Source organism: Rhinolophus ferrumequinum, chromosome 9 (assembly GCF_004115265.2).
Source record: "Rhinolophus ferrumequinum isolate MPI-CBG mRhiFer1 chromosome 9, mRhiFer1_v1.p, whole genome shotgun sequence".
In the NCBI taxonomy this organism is placed as follows: Eukaryota; Metazoa; Chordata; class Mammalia; order Chiroptera; family Rhinolophidae; genus Rhinolophus; species Rhinolophus ferrumequinum.
This window is the reverse complement of record NC_046292.1, coordinates 63,331,116-63,352,000: the sequence shown is the minus strand read 5'-3', so window position 1 is coordinate 63,352,000 and position 20,885 is coordinate 63,331,116. Positions and strand designations below refer to the sequence as shown.

The following is a 20,885-nucleotide window of genomic DNA, read 5'->3' as shown; positions in this document are numbered from 1 at the left end:
TTAAAGCCAAAACAAATGATCAAATATTTATTGAACACCTGCCTACCTACTATTCAGATACAAAGTCCTCCTTTGTACCACAGCACCAAGTACACTTTCGATGATGCAGCCTAGAAACCCTGATCAGAATACACAATTTTATTCGGGTAACATTGCCTTAAGGGAATAGGGATACAGTATACACTGCCTGTTCACCATGTAAGAACTTTACTTATATTATTTTTCTTAATTTTCTCCATTTTAAAATGAGGAAATCAAGGATTTGAGGGTTTGGGTAAATTGCCTGAGGCGTCATGGAAAGTAGTAGAACTGGAATTTAAACCTCCAAAGCCCTGCTCTCTGAAGGGCCTCACGCCTGTTTGCTTTGCAAATAATGGCAGCAGCGCCCTTTAGTCTGCTTGTTGATGTTATACTGGAAGCATTTGCAAAGAACTCCCACTGATGTTTGCAAGGCTTATGCCTGTACCTTCCTCTTCTCTTGAGAATATTTCTTTCATTCATTTCCTCTTGATTCTTCATTATGAGATAAAGGAAAAAATGACTGGCTTTCGTTTATTTGTCTATTTGTTATTGAGGAAGCACTATCACCATGGAGAAAGGGAACAATTCAAAGAAATAGTATTCTGGGTGACTTCACCTTTACAGCAGTTTGTGAGGCTGATTTCTTCACAGAATTGAATAGATTGTTAGAATGTGATGCAGATAGAGCATTTACTTTTCCCTCGACCTCTGAATTAATATTAAGTAATATAGTTAATATTCATTATTTTTCTGGTAGTTTAAAATTGAAAATAAGGGAACATTTTTACATGCTAGGCACTAAGTGTTTTACATAGATTATCTTATTTTTATTATTAACATTCTTGTTTTTCAGTTTAGAAAGTGGTTTAGAGAGGTTAAATAATTTGTTCAAGGTCATAGAGCATGTAATTTGCTCAAGGTCGACAGAGGCAGGTTTCAAACCCAGGATGTGTGATTACAGAGCAGTTAGACTGTACTATGCTCCTTCCAGAATTCAGCTGGGCCCTCATGGGTTGACATACTAAATTCATTCAAATAACACTGATACACTGATATAGTAAACATTTCCTTTAAAGAGCTTTGCAAAAAAAAATGTGAGGAGACAACAAAAATCAAACAATATTAGAAATAAATAAGTCAAGTGGGAAGGGAAGACAAGCGAGGCCAGTTAACAAGGAAGGAGTGAAATGTGGTTAGAAGCAGCCTGGGTCTAGATCTCTAACCATCACTTCCTAATGTGGGAGTTGTGCTGATACTTTAAAGGGGATTTGGCCGAATTGCATGGCACGCGTACTGCCTACAATGATGAGACATTTTTAATTGTTTGGCTGGTGTGTGGCTTCTGAAAGTCTTTTTTAAAAGAGAAGTGCCAGGGTGGGAAGAATAATACTAAAGAATAGGCTTTTAAAGTGATTATTTGAAAAAGATTACACTCATTGAATGTGTTAAGTGTTGGAAAGATGGATAAGAAATAATTTTAAACCTCTTTATGGTGCTGCCTCATATAGGTCTGGTCACATAAGGTTACAACAACTGGTCTGGATGGAGCACGATTCTAATAAGGTCACAGTCATACAGATGATAGAGGCCATCTGTTTACAATAGAGGACATTGTTCCCAACTAACCATAATCAGCTAGCAACCTGCAGGACAGTGGAGACAAAGAATCTGAGTGACAGAATATGTGTAAATCCATTGCCATTCTTACACAAAGGCTTGTAGATATTTTGCCAGTGTTCAATAATAGGATCTTTTTGTGGTATGTAAGCAAACATCTATTAAACACCTACTGTATACCATGTTTCCCCGAAAATAAGACCTACCTGGACAATCAGCTCTAATGCGTCTTTTGGAGTAAAAATTAATATAAGACCCGGTCTTTGTTTACTATAAGACTGAGTCTATATAATATAATACAATATAATACAATAAAATACTGGGTTTTATATTAATTTTTGCTCCAAAAGACGCACTAGAGCTGATTGTCCGGCTAGGTCTTATTTTCGGAGAAACATGGTATATCACGTTCCCATTACGGAAATAACTATAGTTATTATTAATTTAGTCATGCAATCCTGACAGCTGTTTTTTTTTTTTTTTTTTTAAATGTTTCTCCCATTTATCTTTTCCTGTTTCACTTGTGGCTGTAAGGTCCCACCTTACATTGTGGTCTACTCTAACTGTCCAGTCTCATTTTCTTACGTTCCCAAAGCACATCCTCCCCTGCAGTCAAGCCTCATTCCTTACAGTCGTCTCCGTCTCAGATGGTACTCAGGTCAGCCTCAGAGACTGCTCGTGATACTGCTTTCTCCCATTCCAACTGTCTAAACCCCACCTATCGTTGAAGAGCACTCGATTTCCACTTCTTCAATGAAACCTTCTTGACTGTTCCAGTCTTCATTAGCCACCCCTGTCTGAAGTGATGGTGTAATCACAACGCATCCCACGATTTAGTGCTTAATTATAGAATGTCAGTATTGAAAAGGACTTTAAGATCACCCAGTTCTACCTCTCAATCTACGTGTGAATCCTCTCTACCACAGCCCTCCCAATGAGTTTTGCTCTTCACTCAAACATGTATCTAGGCAAATCTTACTATCTTTTAGCTTCATTCATTTATTCAGGCGATATTTACTAAGTATTTCACGTTCCAGCCATTACACTAGGGACTGGGAATTTGACAGTGAACAGAACACAAAAATTCACATTGTATCATGAAGAAACTATCATATAGTGAGTGGGAAGTGCTAAAAGAACATAAAATAGGGTATTGTGTTAGAGAGCAACTGGAGATGCTAAGGTAGATAGGGTGACCCAGAAAGGCCTCTCCTAAGAAATTAATGCCGCGGGCTTAAATGATGAGAAGAGGCCAGTCATGTGCATACCTGGGAGAAAAGTTTTTCAGACAGCAGGAACAGCAAGTGCATGACTTTGAGGTGGGGTTGGGTGTAGTGAGTTTGAGGAATTGGAAGAATGCAGTGGGCGAAGTGTAGTAAGGGGGTGGGAGAGACCTGGGAGAACTGGAGAAGAAGCCAGTGGTACATCCTGTACAGCTCACAGGTCGTGGTGAGGTTTGGACAAAACAGTTTGCAGTTACTTTGAACTAAATATAGATCATTCTATTTTCCTTCTTTTGTCCTGGTTCTGCCTCTAGATGCCATGTAGAACAAGTGTAGACCCTCCTCTACAGAATAGTCTTTTACATATTTGAAGATACCTATCCTGTCCCCAGTGAACCTTTTCAGAAATAGACATTTTCATTTCTTTCTACTATTCCTTCTACTGTCTCAGGAACCATCACTATTCTAGTCAATTTTTTCTATGTATCCTCCACTCTCTCTGTAGTCCTCATAAAGGTGGTACCTAGGCCACTAACACAGAACAGAGTATGTCTATTTTCTTACTTTCTAATATATGTTCTATTCATACATCTCAAGATTGTATTAAATTCTTTTTTTCCTTTTTTCAGTGAATCACACTGTTTAGTCATTTGGCAGGAGTTTTCTGCCAAAACCCCTGGATAATTTTCTACATTGTCTGCTGCTAAATTGTGTTTCCCTTCAACCTATACTTCTATGAAAGCCATTGTAGGTTTTTGTTGTTGTTATTTTAGATTCAAGGGCAGAGTCTTAGACTTAGCCTTATTATATTTATTTGGTTTAACTCATGACACTAGCCTTTCAAATTTCCTTGGGATGCAACTTCATCATCTGCTGGATCTGCTATACCTCTTATCTGCTTGTCATATATAACCTTAATAAATATATTTTTCTGAATATTCACAAAAGTCATCTAAAAATGTATATGGATTAGGGTTAGAGACAGAATCAAAGATAAAATCTATAAGGGCTGAGACCGTCTGTCTTATTCGTTGTTGTTCGTTTGCTCACCACAGTGCAGTACAGAGCATGTTTGATGGGTTAAATTGGAAAAAATACTTGGGCTCTTTGACACAGATCCTTTCAAATTGACACAGATCCACTATTACTAACTACCCTCTAAATAGTGCATACATTCATTGGACTATAATCAAATTCACCCCATGTTATCATCCTGACCATAGGATATCAAGAGAGACCTTCATTTTGTTGCGGCCCAAGGATACTATAGCTACTACAATTTTGTGATCCACCAGTTTTGTAACTCTTGTCCAAAAAGGAAGTGAGGTGGTCAGAGATGCCTGCCTCATACAGAACCCGGTTCATGCTGACACCTGCAGATTGTCTAGTTGATCATTTTCTAAGTGTCTACAATCTGAAGAATCATGCTGGCGTTGCATTTAAGACCACACTTTCCATTCAGTTTTGAAAATTAAAATAATATTTGTCTGTTTTCCATGTTTCCTCAAAGATCTCTGGTCTGTCAATAGTTTTTACTGTCATTGATTAGGTCTAGAAACATGAACTCATTGTAGGGAATTGTGTGCTCTTTTAAAATTGCATGGCAGTGGGCTTGATTTAGTTGTCTCTGATCATGTTTTTCTACCTTTTTAATTTGAATATTATTCTTCTTTATTGAAAAGACAGAAATAAAAGAGACAAAGGTTTTTTTTAATTTTTTTTATTCACACGCTATTAGTTCTAATGTAATCCTGATGCAAAAATAAATTAAAAAAATCATTTTTTGTCACCTTCACGTTTTTCGTAACAAGTAACCATTGTGGTTTCATATAATTCTATATATAGATTGGTGCCATTCTTTTACTCTCTTTGTTCATTGACCTTTTCTTCTCATGCTTTGTATGCACCTAAGTTACGTATGAGCTTCTGAGAAAGCAGGCTGTGTAGTTACATTGCTTTCTCTAGACCCTTCCTTCCTCATGGAGAAATCACATAGTTAGAATTTCCTTTTTGATAACTTTTTAACCACTTGAGATGCATTCCCTTTAAGAGTCTTCTGCCATTGAACCATATTTTCTTCTGTATCTCAGTCTCAGACTTTCTAAACTGGGTCTGTATTCAACTTTTCTTTCTCTAATGATCATCCAAGAGTACTTTTCTTTTGAGGCACCGTTGCTTTATTTTCGCCAACAAACGCCTCCTTGTTGGCAAGTCTGAGGTTTTAGTCATTTCATCTACTCTTTGGGAGATGAAATTGTGTGTTAAGTCAAAAGTTAATCAAGAACTACTTTAGTTGAATGAAACCCTTAGTAAATGTCTGAATATTTGAATCTCTATCATTAATCTTTCTTATTCCATCCCACCAAATCCTTCCTATCGCTTCCTCTGAAGCATATTTATTATGTCATTCTACAATCTCAAGTTTATTTCATTTATCATCCATATTCTATGTTGGTATATAAAATGCCTGAGATTGAGAAACTGTGAGAATTGTTTATGACCCATTTCTCAATTATTATTCCGATTGATATGATTTGGCACCGTACTCATACTGTCATTGTTATTTCTAAATGATTTAGACAGGAATTGTTTGCTTGCAGGTGACAGATACCTGCTCAAGCTAACTTAAGCTAAAAATGGGGCAATAATGAAAGAATTCTATGACTTAATGTCATAGAATATGTGACCAGGGAGAATAGTTGGGCTCCACGAGGAACTCAACTGACATCTGGAAAGTTAAGAATTGATACCACACTATGCTCCTTTGATCTCATGGTGTGTTTGCACCATTCTCCAGCTTCAGCAGCCCAGCATTCTCTGCTTCATCACGCACAGGGCATAAAATGATGGTGTTATTTCCAATAGGCATGACCCTCCAGATCAAGTGCCCTAGTCCCAAAACTCAGTCTTGGTACCCCTGCTTTGAACGGTCTCCCAAATATGATTGTCTTGGTTTGACCTGTGGCTTATTTTGTTTGGTGTCACAAAGTCTACTTTTGATCCAGTTATTTGGAACTGGAAAGGAAAGAGTCATTTCATACCAACAGATTGTGGAAAATAGCTTTTCCAAGAATGATGTGAGGGCACAACAGAAATCATTTGGAATTTGCATGTCAGAACCACCATCTTCCACTCTAATTAGTGCTATAACTTTACTTTTGTTTTAAATTTCTTTTCTCGCAATCACATTAAGTAGTTTCCAGCCAAACACATTTTATGTTTCTTTATAAGATACACTCCCATATTGCATACGAGTCTTTCATTCCAGTACTTATTTTAAACCATGGTTTAGGACTTAAATTTCATTCTGTGATCTCTGCCATATCCTTGCCTTTCACCCAAAGAGAATTAATAAAAACATCTCTTATATTCACGACTGTTTCAGTTTCCTTCCAATGATGTCATTTCCCTAAAGATATATGCCAGTCTCCGTATAGGAGTCAGCTTCCCCGGATAGCATTCCTGGGCTTATGCTTGGGAAAGATGGCAGTACTCGCTCTCTTTGCTGCCTCTGAGCTCCACCCCAGGGAACTTCCAACATCAAGATAGATTCCTTCCTCCCAGGGTCAATATTTAGTGTCCTTGAGCTACCAGGGCTATTCTGTTCTTTTTTTTCAGCATTTTTTCCTTCCTCAAGAGGGGTCTAGCCACTTCCTGTCTCCGCCTTCTGCAGGAACTACATCCCTACTGTGCATCTCCACTGGGCCAATACCTTCTTTTTCTTCTCTCTGTCACATTTCTCTACTCTTTGTTTGTTTTTTTTTTTAATTTATTGGAGTGACAATTGTTAGTAGAATTACATAGATTTCAATTGTACATAGGTGTACAATTCTGTATTACATCATCTATAAATCCCATTGTGTATTCACCACCCAGAGTCAGTTCTCCTTCCATCACCATATATTTGATACATTTTTCTACTCTTTATTCTGTGGGTTCTGGTTTTGATTCTCTTCTCTTTCAGACTGTTCTGTTGAGCACTTTCCTAGAAGTTACGGATTTACCTTTCTGGGGAGGAGGCTCATACTTACTGTATATTTTTAGTTCAGTAGAATTCCTTCGCTTTTACTTTCTCTTTTACCTTTTCATTTATTCCTCTCTATACTATTGGATCAAGTTTTGAACCTCTTTAACTTTAAAGTCAGGCTCTTATGCTTTTTAATTTCACTTTTTTAATTCTATTTTATTGGAATTGTTTATGCTTAGATGCTCTTTGAGAAGCCCAAAACATATTTTTCAAGCCTTTTCATATTTTCAAGCATTTAAGTTCGCTAGTTAGTGTTCCACATACCCATAGCTTATGCTTTCTTCTGACAGGAAGATAAACTTAGCTTTTTCTCTGCTTGTCATTAAACCAGTGCCATGAGGTCTCATGAGTTTTGGTTGGTATTGAGATATCAAGATAAATATTATCCTATATTGCATCATTTTCTTGTTTCTTGGGATAGAAGTTAAGAGCATAGCCTTAGAGGTAAGATAGACCTTTGTAACACAAGGCAAGTTTCTGAAACTCTGTAGGCCTCAGTTTCTTTGTCAGTAAAATGTGGATAACAACAATTCTTACTGTGTAGCATTGTTATAAAGATTAAATAAAATGTGGGTTCAGTGTTTACTGCATGATAAATACTCAATAAGTCCTAGTTCTAGTTATTGTTGTGATTACTTTTGCTAGATTGTAAGCTTCTTGAAATTGGGAATCATATCTCAAACTTTATTAAGTAATTAGTACTTAATACAAATTTATTATTATTCATTTATATAATAGTTATGTTTAGTGATAAGAATTACAGAAAATGAAACATATTGGAATTAAGATTATTAGATTTGATTCTGGTTTCTTTATATTATACTTCTTTATTTCACCTAAATAGATCGGTTGCACTTAGATGCTGTTTTATTTCCTTCTCCTAATCTGACTTAAAAAATTTTTTGGAAACATATTACTCATTTCTAAACGTTTTTTTCCTCTTTTCTTGCTGGGTGGGGATGGAAGATTCAGATTAAAATGCAACTAGTATTTTTAAGTGTCAGCTCTGTGTCAGGCTCTGTGCTAAGTGCTCAAACATACCCAGATATTATCTCCATTTCATAGATAAGAAAACCCAAGGCTCAGAGAGTTCAAGTGAATGGCCCAAGACATACAGTTAGTAAGTAGCAGCTACAAGAATGACATTACTTAACCGTAAACCAGCGAGAAAGAACTTTAAGAGGAATATGACTAAATAGTAGGAAGAATATATATATATATAGATTTTTTTTTCTTCAAAAGGGGGTGGGGAGGAGAGTCAGGGAATTCTTTGTGAAGGAGATGAAATTTAATCTTTGAGATGGCCAGTCAATCCATGAACAACATAGTTGACTAATCTGGAACAAATATTTTTCCTTTCATTCTTTTCATTTTCTTAGTTATATAAAATAGTTTTTATGTTTAGGGAATATAAATGCAAAGTAGATAAATTGCCACTAATTAGAAGATGAGATGGTAAACATTGGAGAAAGGTGTTTTACTAGATGATATGTGGACTATGAGTACATTTACAGGCTTTAATGTATAAAGAATAGAACTAATGGAAGACGACCTACTGTCAGTGTTCAAAACGATAGTACATATACCCCTTCACCAAGTTTGGTTACAGTTCTCATAATACAAAACTAATCCTTGAAATGCTTGGTAAATATGCTGATTCTGGGTACAAATGAATCCTCCACTTCTGAAGGCTTGGTGTGGGCTCCGATTTAGGTCCCCAATACACGTCCAGCGATTTCTGGCACCTTTTTTGGAAATACACCATTTGGCATGATCCTTAGAAGAACTGAAATGAGATTGTCCAGATATCTTAATTGCTTTGATGTTATAGACGTGGTAAGGAAGGGAGCAGTTTGAAGGAAGCACTGATTTGTTTCGCTGCCAGGTTTCTGCTAGCAAGTGTGTCTTCAACTGTTGAGCCATCCAGGCTGCAGAAATGTCTAGAGTTTATAAGAAGAGAGATAGTGAGGTTAGTACTTAGATAAGTCTCTGAAAATATCCTTAGGAATGGACATCATCATTCACCCCTGATATGTGGATGTCATAAGCATAATAACAACAACATAATTGAAATAGTGAATGAGAGAATATTTTATAAATGCTAAAGTAATATGCACATAAAAAATTATTACTATTAACTAAAACAACATTGGTGTCTGAAAATGTCTTTTTTCCTCCTTTCTTTTCTACATCTTCCACTGAATAATAAGAATATTTCCTCTACAAAATCCAAACTGAGTCCAACAGCAGATTTATATAACATATTGTTTAATGATGGTCTTTCATACCATCAGGAAAAGATTTAGACTTTGCAAAATGGAGGAATTTTTGTCCCTGGGCTGACTGAAGTGTGGTGAGGCGCCGGCGAGGGATGTTTGATGAGTTGGACCTGGCACACAGCTTGGGAATGTGAGTGAGCTCCTGGTGAAAGGTAGTTGGGATGGAACAGCTATAAATGTTTGGGTTGCAGACCAAGAGCTGAGAATCTGAAACAAGAAACAATAAAGAAAAATTGAGAATTAAGATACAAATGGAAATCTTGTTGATATTATAGATCTTTTGTGAGTTAAAAAACAAAACAAAAACATTCCCTTCTTTAAGCCAATACCTTCAAATAATTTTGATTAAAATAGTTGACACTTATTGAGTACTTCCTACTTTCTAGGCATTGTTCTATGAGTTTTACATGTATTTACTAATAAATCCTTATCATTAGGTAAGTTCTTTTGTCATTATCCTCATTTTATAGATGAATTAACATAAAATTTATTTCACATGTCCAAGGTTATAAAGCTTGTAACTGATGGAGCTGATATTCAAACCCAGGCAGTCCGGCCTTGGAGGCCAGACTGTTTTGTTTCTTTTTTCTTCTCCTATGCACATATACAAAGGTAGAGAGCGTCCATGTACCAACCATCTAGTTTCAAGAGTGACTCATCAACATGCACAGCTAATCTCTATGCTGTTCAGCTGTCTAATCATTGCATGAGCTCCACCAATTAGACTGCGGTTTGACTTGACTCAGACATCCTTCCTTATAAAATGAAAAGTGGATGAAAAACATTTCTAAACCTCTTATATCTAAAATCAAGTCACTCTTTGCCACTATTTAGCAACTACCTCAGTGAAAAGTGATTGGTAAAACAGTGTTCCTTCTTCTACTCTTCCCCTACCATAGTTTTCCAAATCTAAGTATTTGGGCCATTTGAGCTTGAGATCTCAAAGGAATACCATCTGGGGGCTGAGTGAGGTCGGGTTGGAAGCCTACAGGCAACATGCAATTTACATAATTAAAAAAAAATAAGATTGAGACCACATTTAAAAAGCAGGAGATTCTCTCTCTCTCTCTCTCTCTCTCTCTCTCTCTCTCTTTCTCTCTCTCCCTCTTTCTCTTTCACACACACAAACACACACACACACACACACACACACACACACACCCCGCACAGATTTCTGGTTACTCTTGAAAAATATGGAGCTCTGTAACCATTAGGTCTACATTCCTGCTGAGCTACAATATGATGCAGCTAAAGCTTTTGAGGGAAACTAGGGGATAGTCAACACCCCAGTTTGTCACTATCCCCACTGCCCATACAATATCCACTGTTTTCACTCATTTCTGTTACCTGCCTGGCCCCTGTAGACATTTTTAACTACTACCCCGATCAAGTTCATAGAATTTATTGAAGGACCAGGAAACCAAAGTCCTGTAAGTGAGCTTGCTCAAGGTCTCACCATGGCAAAGCCAATATTAGAATTTAAGGTATCAGAGGGTCTATGACTAGAAAAACAAATCAAGTGACAAATTTATTAATAATCCCAAATCTCTTCTTCAACATCATTACCTCTCTCTCTCTCTCTCTCTCTCTCTCTCTCTCTCTCTCTCTCTCTCTCTCTCTCTCCACTCTAATGTTACCTATTGCTTCATACTGGTTGTACTTGAAAGTTACACAGATGCCAGTTTGTCCATATCGTCTCCCTGAGGACGGATACTCATAGCCTTCTTCAGGAATTGGAGGAAAGTGAGGAATAGAGTGAATCAGCCAAAACCCATGGACTTTGTTCCACAGCAGTAAACCTACCAAAGAAACAGTTAATACAAATAAATTGGAAAAACAAAGCTCCTTTTTAAAATAGAATTGAAAGTTGCAACATTTAAGTCCATTTACCCTTTGGGCTAATATTTTATTAGGCTGATAATCACAAGGATCATGCTTATTTTTTCAAACTCTTTAAAACCAAATCAGGCACACATTACATTGCCCCATTACTGATCATAACCACCACAAAAGGGGATCACAGACAGCCACCTTGTGAAGGGTTCAGAGGAATTTCATAGAAACCGCAAGGAAAATGTGTTTTGGCAGAATGCAAATTTGAGAAATTGGAATTTGACCTTGTTAAACTATGTAGTTACCTGGGGAGCTTCAGATATATACTCCTATGTCTTCACTGCTAAGCAGCTAAGCTCTTTTCAAAAGCTTAAGAAACAGTTGAAAGAGAGAATATCAAATGAAGAAATGTACTTGCACTAATTTGTTGTAAGAAAGAGATGCTCATTTATCTATGGAAGAGTCACCTAATTCCCAACAAAAGAGGCAAAGAGAAAAGCCATGCTCAAGCATCCTAGTTAATTGTGTTTAGTAAAATATCTCAAGAGCAAAATAACATGAAAGCCAGAAAGGAAGAAAACAGAAAGATTTTCATCATCTTGTGACCTGGCAAAAAGAACCCTGTCCAACATGACTATCTATGACGATCTCTGTGTTTATAAATACATCAGGGTAGTTTGGTATGCTAACTAGACTTTCCATTTGCATAAGACCATGCAAACATAAAACATTCATGTTTGCCTTATTGTTAAGTGGAAATCAAATGCCTGCCAGTTATTTCTCTTTCAGAAACACAATTTAGGGAAGCACTCTAGTTCTCTCTCAGTGTGTATAGAATCAATAACAGTATGTGGGTGGAAAATGTTCAAAGTTCCGTGACCTAACTGAGCTGGATGACTTTCAGGGGCTCTTTTCTGCGTAAATGAGTGCGCTGTTTGACTGTAATCCTACCCTCCTTGTACAAATGCCACAGGATGTCAGGGCACCTGTTGGCACAGAGAACTCCCCCACATGACACGGGGCCCCATTCCCTTTCCAGTCTTTTTTCCAAACCCTTTTAATAACAAACAGCGTTGAGTGAGAGTGGTGGTAGGAGGTTGTTCGAAGAGAGGTTGGAAAATGTGGTATATTATAAAAATTATTGGGCTCCATGCAAATAGGACCATCAGGAGGCCAAGTTGACTATATCAGAAGCTTTCAAAGCTCATGACATTTGACCACCATTACAAATTATTTTCTTAATCACAGGTTGCAAACTGGCAGCCCACAGGACAAATCCAGCCCACAATACATATTATTATGCTTGCAGAGTGTTTTTAAAATGTTGAATTCATTGCCAACATTTAAAAACTAAGGAGATTTCTAACAAATATCCATTTTCAACATCTTCTGAAAAATCGCATTCCTATAAGTCACACTGAGTAGTAGCTGCCCCTTTAGAACAAGTATGTACTCTCCACTTTTCCAGTTATCTGCTATTTCAGCCACTTCACTTGCTGACATCACTTGCCTGTCCCTGAAGACATTTGACTTTGGAACCTTCTAAATACTTACTGTCATGAAAAGTCATTCATAATATATAAAGTTGAAGAAAAGGTTGAAAAATAGTCATAACATTAGTTTTATAAACATGTTTTAAAATATGTATTACAGAAAAAGTAGAAAGGGTCAATTGTGGTTATCTAATGGGTATTAAGATTACAGATTTATTTTTGCTTACTGGCATTTTGAAGTTTTTAAAACTGCAGCACATATAGATGCATACATAGTTTATAAATAGAAAAATACCAAAAGTTACTATATAAAAGTTACTACACTATATTTTAAAAAGATACATAACAAAAATTACTATAATGTAAAAACTAATTAAAAATAAAATTTCAAAAATGCTTATTTCAAAGGGAACTGTACACTAAAAGAGTAAATTTTACTTTATGTAAATTATACCTCAATACACACACACACACACACACACACACACACACACACACACGCCTTTATATGTATATAGACTGACTGGTTATTTCCAGTAGTCAGTGCATGGATTTCTGTTATAAAAAGCATATATGAAAAAATATGTTAAGAAAGTTAAAAGGAGACTACCAAGTCAAATTATGTACTTATAACTCGTGATACAGAAATCATCTCATTTGTTAACTCAAAATAAATCATTAAAAAGAAAAGGTATCTTTTTAGTGTGGAATATAAGAATATTCAGAATGGAATGTTTAAGAAATGTTGATTTCTAGTAGGAAAGAAACTTTCATACCTTTGGTGTGTCCATACTTGCTGCTGTAATTCAAAGATTTGGGAATTCCATCATTGTACATTAGATAGGCTGTGCTGTTATTCTGCAGGAACATAGTAGGGTTATAATGGTGTAAATCTTCCACTCACAAATGCTCACAACATTTTTACCAGCTACCTGGGCTGCAATACAGAGCTGTCATTAATTCACAGGAGAAGTCATCCATTCCCCTGATAGGCAGCTTCCCCATCACTATGAATTCTGTGACATGCAAGACAAGGGACAGGATGTCCATTCTCAACCATGTGTGGCTTTGTCTTGTGTGGCAGGAGCCCTATGCATTGTGATGTGTATATGAGGGCAATATTCCTATTTCTCTTGGTTGTTTTGGACCCACGTTTCTGATTTGACAACCAGTGTATAATAAAGAAATTCTTAAATATTTGTTCAGGAAATGAAGTAGGAACAACCGGCCAAGGATTACACCTGGGCTTTTTCCATTGATATTATAGGCACAATGCAGAACTGGTTGTCAGGATCTGATTTTCTCTGCCTACTTTGTGCTTCACTGCTTGGTCATAGCTTTGTGTTTAATCAGGATTCTTCATTCTCTGCTCCCATTACTTCCCTGATAAGGGAGGATTTTTCTTCAGTCCCTTTCTGTGTCATTTCTCCTTTCTAACTTGGTATTTCCCTGCATAGAAAAAATGGTGAAATTGAATGTGTGAGATGGGACTTCCTCTGGTAAGGCAAAATACCAGTAAATACCAGAGTTGGCCAAATCTCTGAGTCAAAATGAAGCTATTATTTTGATAGTATCTCTTTGTCATGTTTTGGAAACTTATATTAGTTCTGTGTGGTTGCATTTCATTTGTGTCACGATGCAGTGACTTCTATTGAAGCCAATGATGTCAATATTAAAAAACTTCAGTGACATAATTAAAAGCAGAAAAGGACAACCTACCTCCTTAAAAATGGCCCTTACTTTTCTCTCAGAAAAAAGATAATAACGGAGTCTCTTACAGTTGCTTAATTATTTGATGTAACCTAAAAACATTTGTAAAAAAATGTACAACATAATCTGTGTAGCCTTCTTGGCCACTGCGCTTACGAAGATTCAGGAAAGTAAGCTGTTTTCTTACCCTCATTTTCCATAATTGACCTTAGCTACCATTGGCATTCATATCCTCTTTTGGAGAACTCTGACGGTTAGTCATTCTATAAGCTTGTAGAGAATGTGGTAACGAGGACATTGTGTGTCTTTGGGGTACAATTTGGAGGGGCTCTGGGAAGATTCAATGAGAAACTATATTTTTATAATGGATGAAGTTTATTATTCTCACCAGGCGTGGAACAACCAGCTAAGATTGTATGGATTGTAGCCCTAGAGGGAGAGAGGCTCTCTGATATAGAGGAAAGATTATAGATTTAAGAATAGTCAGGCGTCAGCATCTGCCTTTGGACAGCTTCATTCCTTTAATACATACGTTGGGTATTATTTTGACTACTGGATGTTGAAGAAGAGACGTGCAGCCTCTGCCCCCGTTCTAGCAAGTGATATAGACAGGCAAGCCCAGACAACTGCAATATAGTTTGATAAGTGTTATTATGAAGGTGTATGGAAGGTTCTTACTTACAAAGGCAAAAGAAGGAAACAATTTTAAACATAACCCAGATGATGACCAGGGTCACCTTGACATTTGAGAGTAAAACCGGTTGACCTGATCTGGCCTTCTACTCTGTTAGAAGTTCAATTCCAGGTGAGATGGTGGGGAGGTATGTTCTCATGGTCACTTCTGGCACGTAGTTTTCCTTCCAAAAAGCGCCTAATCTCACCTAGATCTCACCCACTATTCTTGTTCTTCTTTTGGCTCCGTGCCAGTCAGACTTGGAAATCAGCCTCTTTACTGTCATTTTCTTCCTCAAATCCATCGCTCAAAGCATTGTGTGTGAATAGGTTTCACTGAAGGTCTGAACAAAGACTGGTGTTACATTATCATGCTGACCTGCCCCCGTCTCCCTTCATATTTCTTATACTTTTTAATTCCTACCTCCCAGGCACCCCGTTTTATATGGCAGAGCAGTTTAGCTCTCTTGCCCTTCTTGACTCTGGAGCTACTTTTGAGGCTCCAAAGTCATTGTTCCATTCTGCCAAGTTAAGAACCATCTGCCCCAACTAAGGTAAATGACAGAGGTTTACAATGTTGCTCCCCGCTTCTCCTGCCAGTTTCTGAGATGGGGAAGGGAACACTGTAATTGTTTATCTTCTCACTGCTGGGTTGTGCTCTGGGGGTCTTTATCCCTAACTGTGGAAAGTAGAAGCAGTTTTGATTTTACACAATAATCTATTAATTCAAAACAGAGTTGTTTCTGACATTAAATAATTTTTAAAGCACCTAGAACGGTGCTTGGCACATCACAGGGATTCAAACAGCTTACAAATAAGTTTTGACTTTGTAACTTGGCTCTGAAGGCTGATCCCAATGGTAAGAAAATAAAGTGAATATCAGTATACACGGTGACAGCTCTCTGCATACTTTGAGTAAATACTCAAATATACATGTGCAGTCACGCTAGAGTCTATCACAGTCTTATTATGGGGATTAAATTCGTTAATATACGTAAAGGCCCAGCACATTGTAAGTGCTGAGTCACTTTATATATTTACTTCTCTATAAATTGTTGCTAGGAATGCATACATGAGTGTAACTGGATATTAATTATTGTTCGATTTTACTTGTCACCCCTGGTTGGAAAGCGTATCTTGCCATTGAACAGCAGATGGTGTCTATAACATTGGGGGACTGCCCACATACAGCCAGCAGGCCTCCTTACCTAGGTCTCTTTGGCTGGTTAGCTCACTGCCTGATGAAGTCCAGATAGCAGGTTGAATCTCCATTCAGGCAGTTTGGTTGTAGGGTCTTGAACTAGAGTCCTAGCTCTCAACCTACCATTTTGAAAAAGAGTAAGTAAAAGGAAGACTGTGTGGGACCCTTTACTTATGTCACCACCACTCATAACCACCATGGCATAAACAGCCCATACATAACTCCTGGCATATGGATCACAGATCTGTAGTTCATTGTAAATATTTCCACTAGAGGCATAAGATAGCAAGTACTGAGCAAATTGGCACAATTTGGCAGCCAGAAGACTTCAATATGCAATTAGTTCACATCTTGCCCAGTTATACTATTGGAAATGGTGCCAAATGTACCAATAATTTGGCATTGCTATAGAGTCTGATGAAATATTTCCTAAAGTCTTGCTCAGATTAATTCAGATTCTGAGCTAGCTTATTTCAAGTTGTTAGGGTTGAGGGGTGAGTAGGTGAGCAGTTAAAATCTTTTGGAAGCTTAGGATTCTGTTTTATGCATTTCATATGATTCAAATTAATAATTAACTATAACATACCTTGGAGGCATATGCTTGATACAGCTGTTCTAATGTCCTTCCCAAAACACTCTTGGTGCTATTCATTAGTTGCTTACTCCTCCTCCAGCTTCTGGTTGTAGAGTCTAGGTATAGGTACTCTAACCCAGTCTTTCTACTTTCCTTGTCCTGGTATTTAGGTAACTTATAAAAGGTAAACCTAGCAAAGGAAATAATTATGAACTACTGATATTTATTGACTATAGTCACTGTGGTAAGCATTTAAATACATCATTTCATTTACATTTCACAATAAGCTTCTAAGGAAAGGGATATGCTCAAGCTCTTTGTTGTGTTTTCCCCCCTTATTCTTACTCATTTCCAGAGAAGGAAATGCAAACCTGACTGGACACATTCTAATACATTAACTGGCGTGGTGAGTGGGGTCCCTGTAGAGGAAGTCCATGTACGTGGAGAGTGCCTCTCTCTGTTGTTTCCACAGTCCATGTGGCTAGAGTGGGGAGAAGGCCAAGGCCCCAACCTGGACTGTAGAGGTCTTGGATGTGTTCTTGTCTTCTGCCCTTGGCATGTTCACCTTTGCAACTGGCTGGCTGGGTCTACCTTCCGGGTAGGTAGAGGGTCCCTTGAGCCTCTGGCCTCAGCCACATTCTTCAGTTCAGTTTATCAGAATGCTATGCATTGAGGATTCAGGGCCAAGGCCGGCTAATTCAGTAGACACTTTGCTTTCCTTTACTATTGTCTCTCGTTTGGATATCGCCTTTGGGTATCTCACAGGGAGGAAAGGTGATTGGGTCCATATAGCATTGGGGCTTTCTTGGATCATCTAGCTGAGGGTTTCTCAATGTACTCTATTCATATTTTGGGCCAGATCATTCTTTGTTGTGGGGACTGTCGTGTGCATTGTAGCATCACTGACCTCCACCTATTAGATGCTAGTCGTACTCTGTAGTTGTGCCAATCAAAAATGTCTCCAGCTTTGTTGAAAGTCCCTTGAGGGCAAAATCACCCTAGTCTAGACGAGTCCTCGCTAATAGCATAAACCCACTAATTAACCCTCAAACCCCTCAGTGAAGCAAACATTGTAATGCATTCACTGGTACCGCACAGTAGTGTCTCAACTGCCTGTAAACACTTCTCACGTTTTATTTGGTTCTCTTCCGTCTTATGCTTCTATTTCACTAAACTCTTTCCTGCTCTTCCCATGCTTTCTTATTCTCAGGGCAATGTCCTCACATGTGACAGGAAGCAAGAAATTATTCTTTGGAGGCGACTCTGAAACTCTCCCCTTTAAGTTTCGCAATAAGTTGCAGCCGCTTGTGATGACTGTGTCTCACTGTCTGCTCAGCTGAGAATCCTCTCAGATGGACATTGCTAAGTAATACGTCCATTCAGTTGAGGCAAAAATAAATTTTATATACTGATCATGATTTGATGGCCCACGGTGAAGGGGGTGTGCCCTGTCGGTGTGCGATGGCACACCAGTTGAGAACTAGTCCTTTTAAATCTTTTTCCTGGGAGATCATCTCCAGTTATATGCAGAAGATTCTCAAATCGATTTCTAGCCTAGACCTCTATGCTGAGGCCATGTTTTTGAAAACAAGTTTATAAAATTTCACTCCAAATCTCCTCATCTTCTGCTGTGAGGGAGCATATCCGCACAGTCACAGAAGCCAGCAACCCAAAAGTCATTCTTAACTTCTCCCTCTTTCCTATGACCCTCAGCTCATCCATTGCTAAGTCTTCTCAGAGTGCTTCTTCCTCCGTATTTCCACGACCACTGCTCTAACCTGGATCCACGCCTCTTCTCACCTGTTAATGCTGCAAAAGGTCCTGTTGGTCTCCATGACTCTAGACTGGTCCCCAGCTGGCCAGCTTTCACCATACTGCCAGTGGGTTTTCTAAAATGCAAATCTGACCGCATCACTTCCCTGTCTGAAGCCCTTTGGGAGCTCCCTTTCAAGGTCAACTTCAGAGCCTGCAGCTCAGTACGTGAAGGCCTTCATGATCTGGCCCTCCCTCATCTCTCTAAGCTCACCTCCTGACATTTCCTCACATTTTCCTGAAGTGTAGCAATCTTGCTTCCAAACTCTCCCATTGTTTCTTGCCTCTGAACCTCTTCATTGCTTCTTCATTGCCCAAGCTGGCCTTGCATCTCCACTGTTTTTCTAGCTAACTCCTATGTGTTCTTAAAACTTAGCTCCAAACTACTTTCTTAGAGAAGGCTTTGGGGCTCTATGCTCCCCAGTGCCCATCTACACCCTTACCGCATAACTACAAGCTCCTTGAGGGCAAGAACTAGGTTTGTTTATATTTGTATTTTCAAAAGTCTGTACAGGGCCTGGTATAAGTTCAGTAACTGTTTTCTGAGAGACTGGGTGAGTATGCCTATGTTTTCTAGCCTGAAGTTTATTTATACAAAGCTTGACGCCAACCATAATGGCAAACCAAAATACCCGAATTAAAGAGTGAAAAAGTGATCAAAGCTTTAGGGGAATCCATGACTATGACGCAATACTGCGTTTAGTCTCTTTGCCACCATGCCAGGGGCCAGTGCCCTAGCTCCCACTCCAAGAGCTGCCTGCGCTACCTAATATTATCGAGGTTAACCAAATAGTGTTGTGTACGATCGTGCCCTCTTTCATTCTCATTGTCATAAAGAGAAGCGCAAGCTCCAGTGTCAGAAAAAAGCAATCTACCTTCTGTCCTTTGTCAGTCTCTAAAAGGATGTTGGAAGGGTTCTGTTAGGAAAGCCACAATGCAATTAAAGGAAATCGCCAACTGAGAGAAGCTCTACCCCACATCTGTGGTCACAGTCTTTCTCGCTGATGGCAGTGAGTCAGACCCCCAGCGGCTACTCAGGTCTTTCTCATGGGGAAGGTCCATCACGCAGAAGTCTACCCCTATCTGGATATTTGGCCTATTTACACACTTTAATTAACTTTCTTTCTTTCTTTCTTTCTTTCTTTCTTTCTTTCTTTCTTTCTTTCTTTCTTTCTTTCTTTCTTTCTTTCTTTCTTTCTTTCTTTCTTTCTTTCTTTCTTTCTTTCTTTCTTTCTTCCTTCCTTCCTTCCTTCCTTCCTTCCTTCCTTCCTTCCTTCTTTCTTTTCTTTTTTTCTTTGCTTTGAAGTACAATTTTCTTTTTCTTTTTTTTTCTTTTATTCTTTTTTTTCATTAGTTTCAGGTGTACAAAACAATGTAATAGTTAGACATTTACACCCCTCACAGAACAATAACCTCCCTCCCCCAATCTACTACCCCTCTGAAACCATATATAGCTGTTAAAATTCCATCGACTCTATTCCCAATGCTGTACTCCACATTTCTTTTTAAGGGGAGAGTTGGGTTGGAAGTCTCCTTAGGAACTTCACAGTAAATTAATTTGCCTCTGATACTCTGGCATTCTATTAATATTTGCAATCACCAATCCTTCCATTTCATTTACTTACCAATCCACAGCTTTACCTTCTTCATTTCTGCATGATATTGTCGCCTCCAGGACCCCAAAGAGGCCAAGGAACAGCAAAACCAGGATTTTTCTTAGAAGTCTTGCTGTCATTTTCTACCTGTCGTCTTTATTCTGTGCCACAGTGGGAAACTTTCCCCACAGGTTGTAGAGTCTGAGTTTCAAGTCACTCTCAGGCTGTGCCAGCTCTAACATTTTATTTCACTTACCTCTGCTATTTAAGGTTCGCGAATTTTCAGAGCGGGAAGAATCTCCTGTAATCCTGTGATTCTGTCACCACATGCCAACGTGACGCCAAATGCCATTGTGCTGAATTGTTGCGTGGTTTGCAAAGTCATCAAAAAGTCCTAGAGAGAAAAAAAGGATGTATAGTTAACCCTTTGGAGTGAATATTTTGTAGTATGAAGTTCAGTAGACAGGGCAATTCCATGTTGATAAGTCGATGTTGAATTAAATATTTTTCGTTTTTTCCCCCCATGATTGTCTCTGTATGAGTGACAACAAATGCTTGTGGTTCACACATTAAACAAAACTGACAAAACATATGGCTTAGTAATAATTAGGATCGTTCACTTGTAATATTCTCTATCTTAAGGAAACAGTTCCTAAAGGGTACTTCAAAGGGTTGTTTCAAAGGAAGAGCAAATTCGGTTTTCGTTGACCAAAGATGTTTACACATCCTCTCCACCTCCTGGTTTTAGCCACTCAACACGATGCTTTACTTTAGAGGTCTTCATGTCCAACTGGCTGTGATGCAATCAGGTAAACATATTGACCGCTC

General features: G+C 38.2%; 1 protein-coding gene across 4 annotated transcripts; it reads right to left on the bottom strand.

Moving 5' to 3' along the window:
• Positions 1 to 6,733: 6,733 nt before the first annotated feature.
• Positions 6,734 to 20,784, bottom strand: DNASE2B (deoxyribonuclease 2 beta). Of its 4 annotated transcripts, XM_033115981.1 has the most exons (6): positions 20,088 to 20,304; positions 16,663 to 16,840; positions 13,270 to 13,351; positions 10,805 to 10,966; positions 9,177 to 9,374; positions 8,347 to 8,828 (listed from the first exon to the last, which is right to left on the bottom strand). In XM_033115981.1, exons 1-6 carry the CDS (start codon positions 20,195 to 20,197, stop codon positions 8,479 to 8,481), a joined length of 1,080 nt encoding a protein of 359 aa, XP_032971872.1. In that variant the 5' UTR covers positions 20,198 to 20,304; the 3' UTR covers positions 8,347 to 8,478. The 4 variants fall into 4 exon arrangements, with proteins under 4 accessions (XP_032971873.1, XP_032971875.1, XP_032971874.1 ...); XM_033115982.1 differs by lacking the exons at positions 16,663 to 16,840; positions 20,088 to 20,304 and adding an exon at positions 20,314 to 20,784 and having other exon boundaries at positions 6,734 to 8,828; XM_033115984.1 differs by lacking the exon at positions 16,663 to 16,840 and having other exon boundaries at positions 6,734 to 8,828; positions 20,088 to 20,106.
• Positions 20,785 to 20,885: the final 101 nt, after the last annotated feature.

What these genes read in the sequence shown, in the direction of transcription:
- DNASE2B (XM_033115981.1), bottom strand. Translation starts at nt 20,197, where the DNA reads ATGACAGCAAGACTTCTAAGAAAAATCCTGGTTTTGCTGTTCCTTGGC. An exon ending in ATCAAGCATATGCCTCCAAG is followed by an intron (nt 13,352 to 16,662) that starts GTATGTTATAGT and finishes ATGTTCCTGCAG; the next exon opens with AATAACAGCACAGCCTATCT. An exon ending in GTCTAAATCTTTTCCTGATG is followed by an intron (nt 8,829 to 9,176) that starts GTATGAAAGACC and finishes TATAAACTCTAG; the next exon opens with ACATTTCTGCAGCCTGGATG.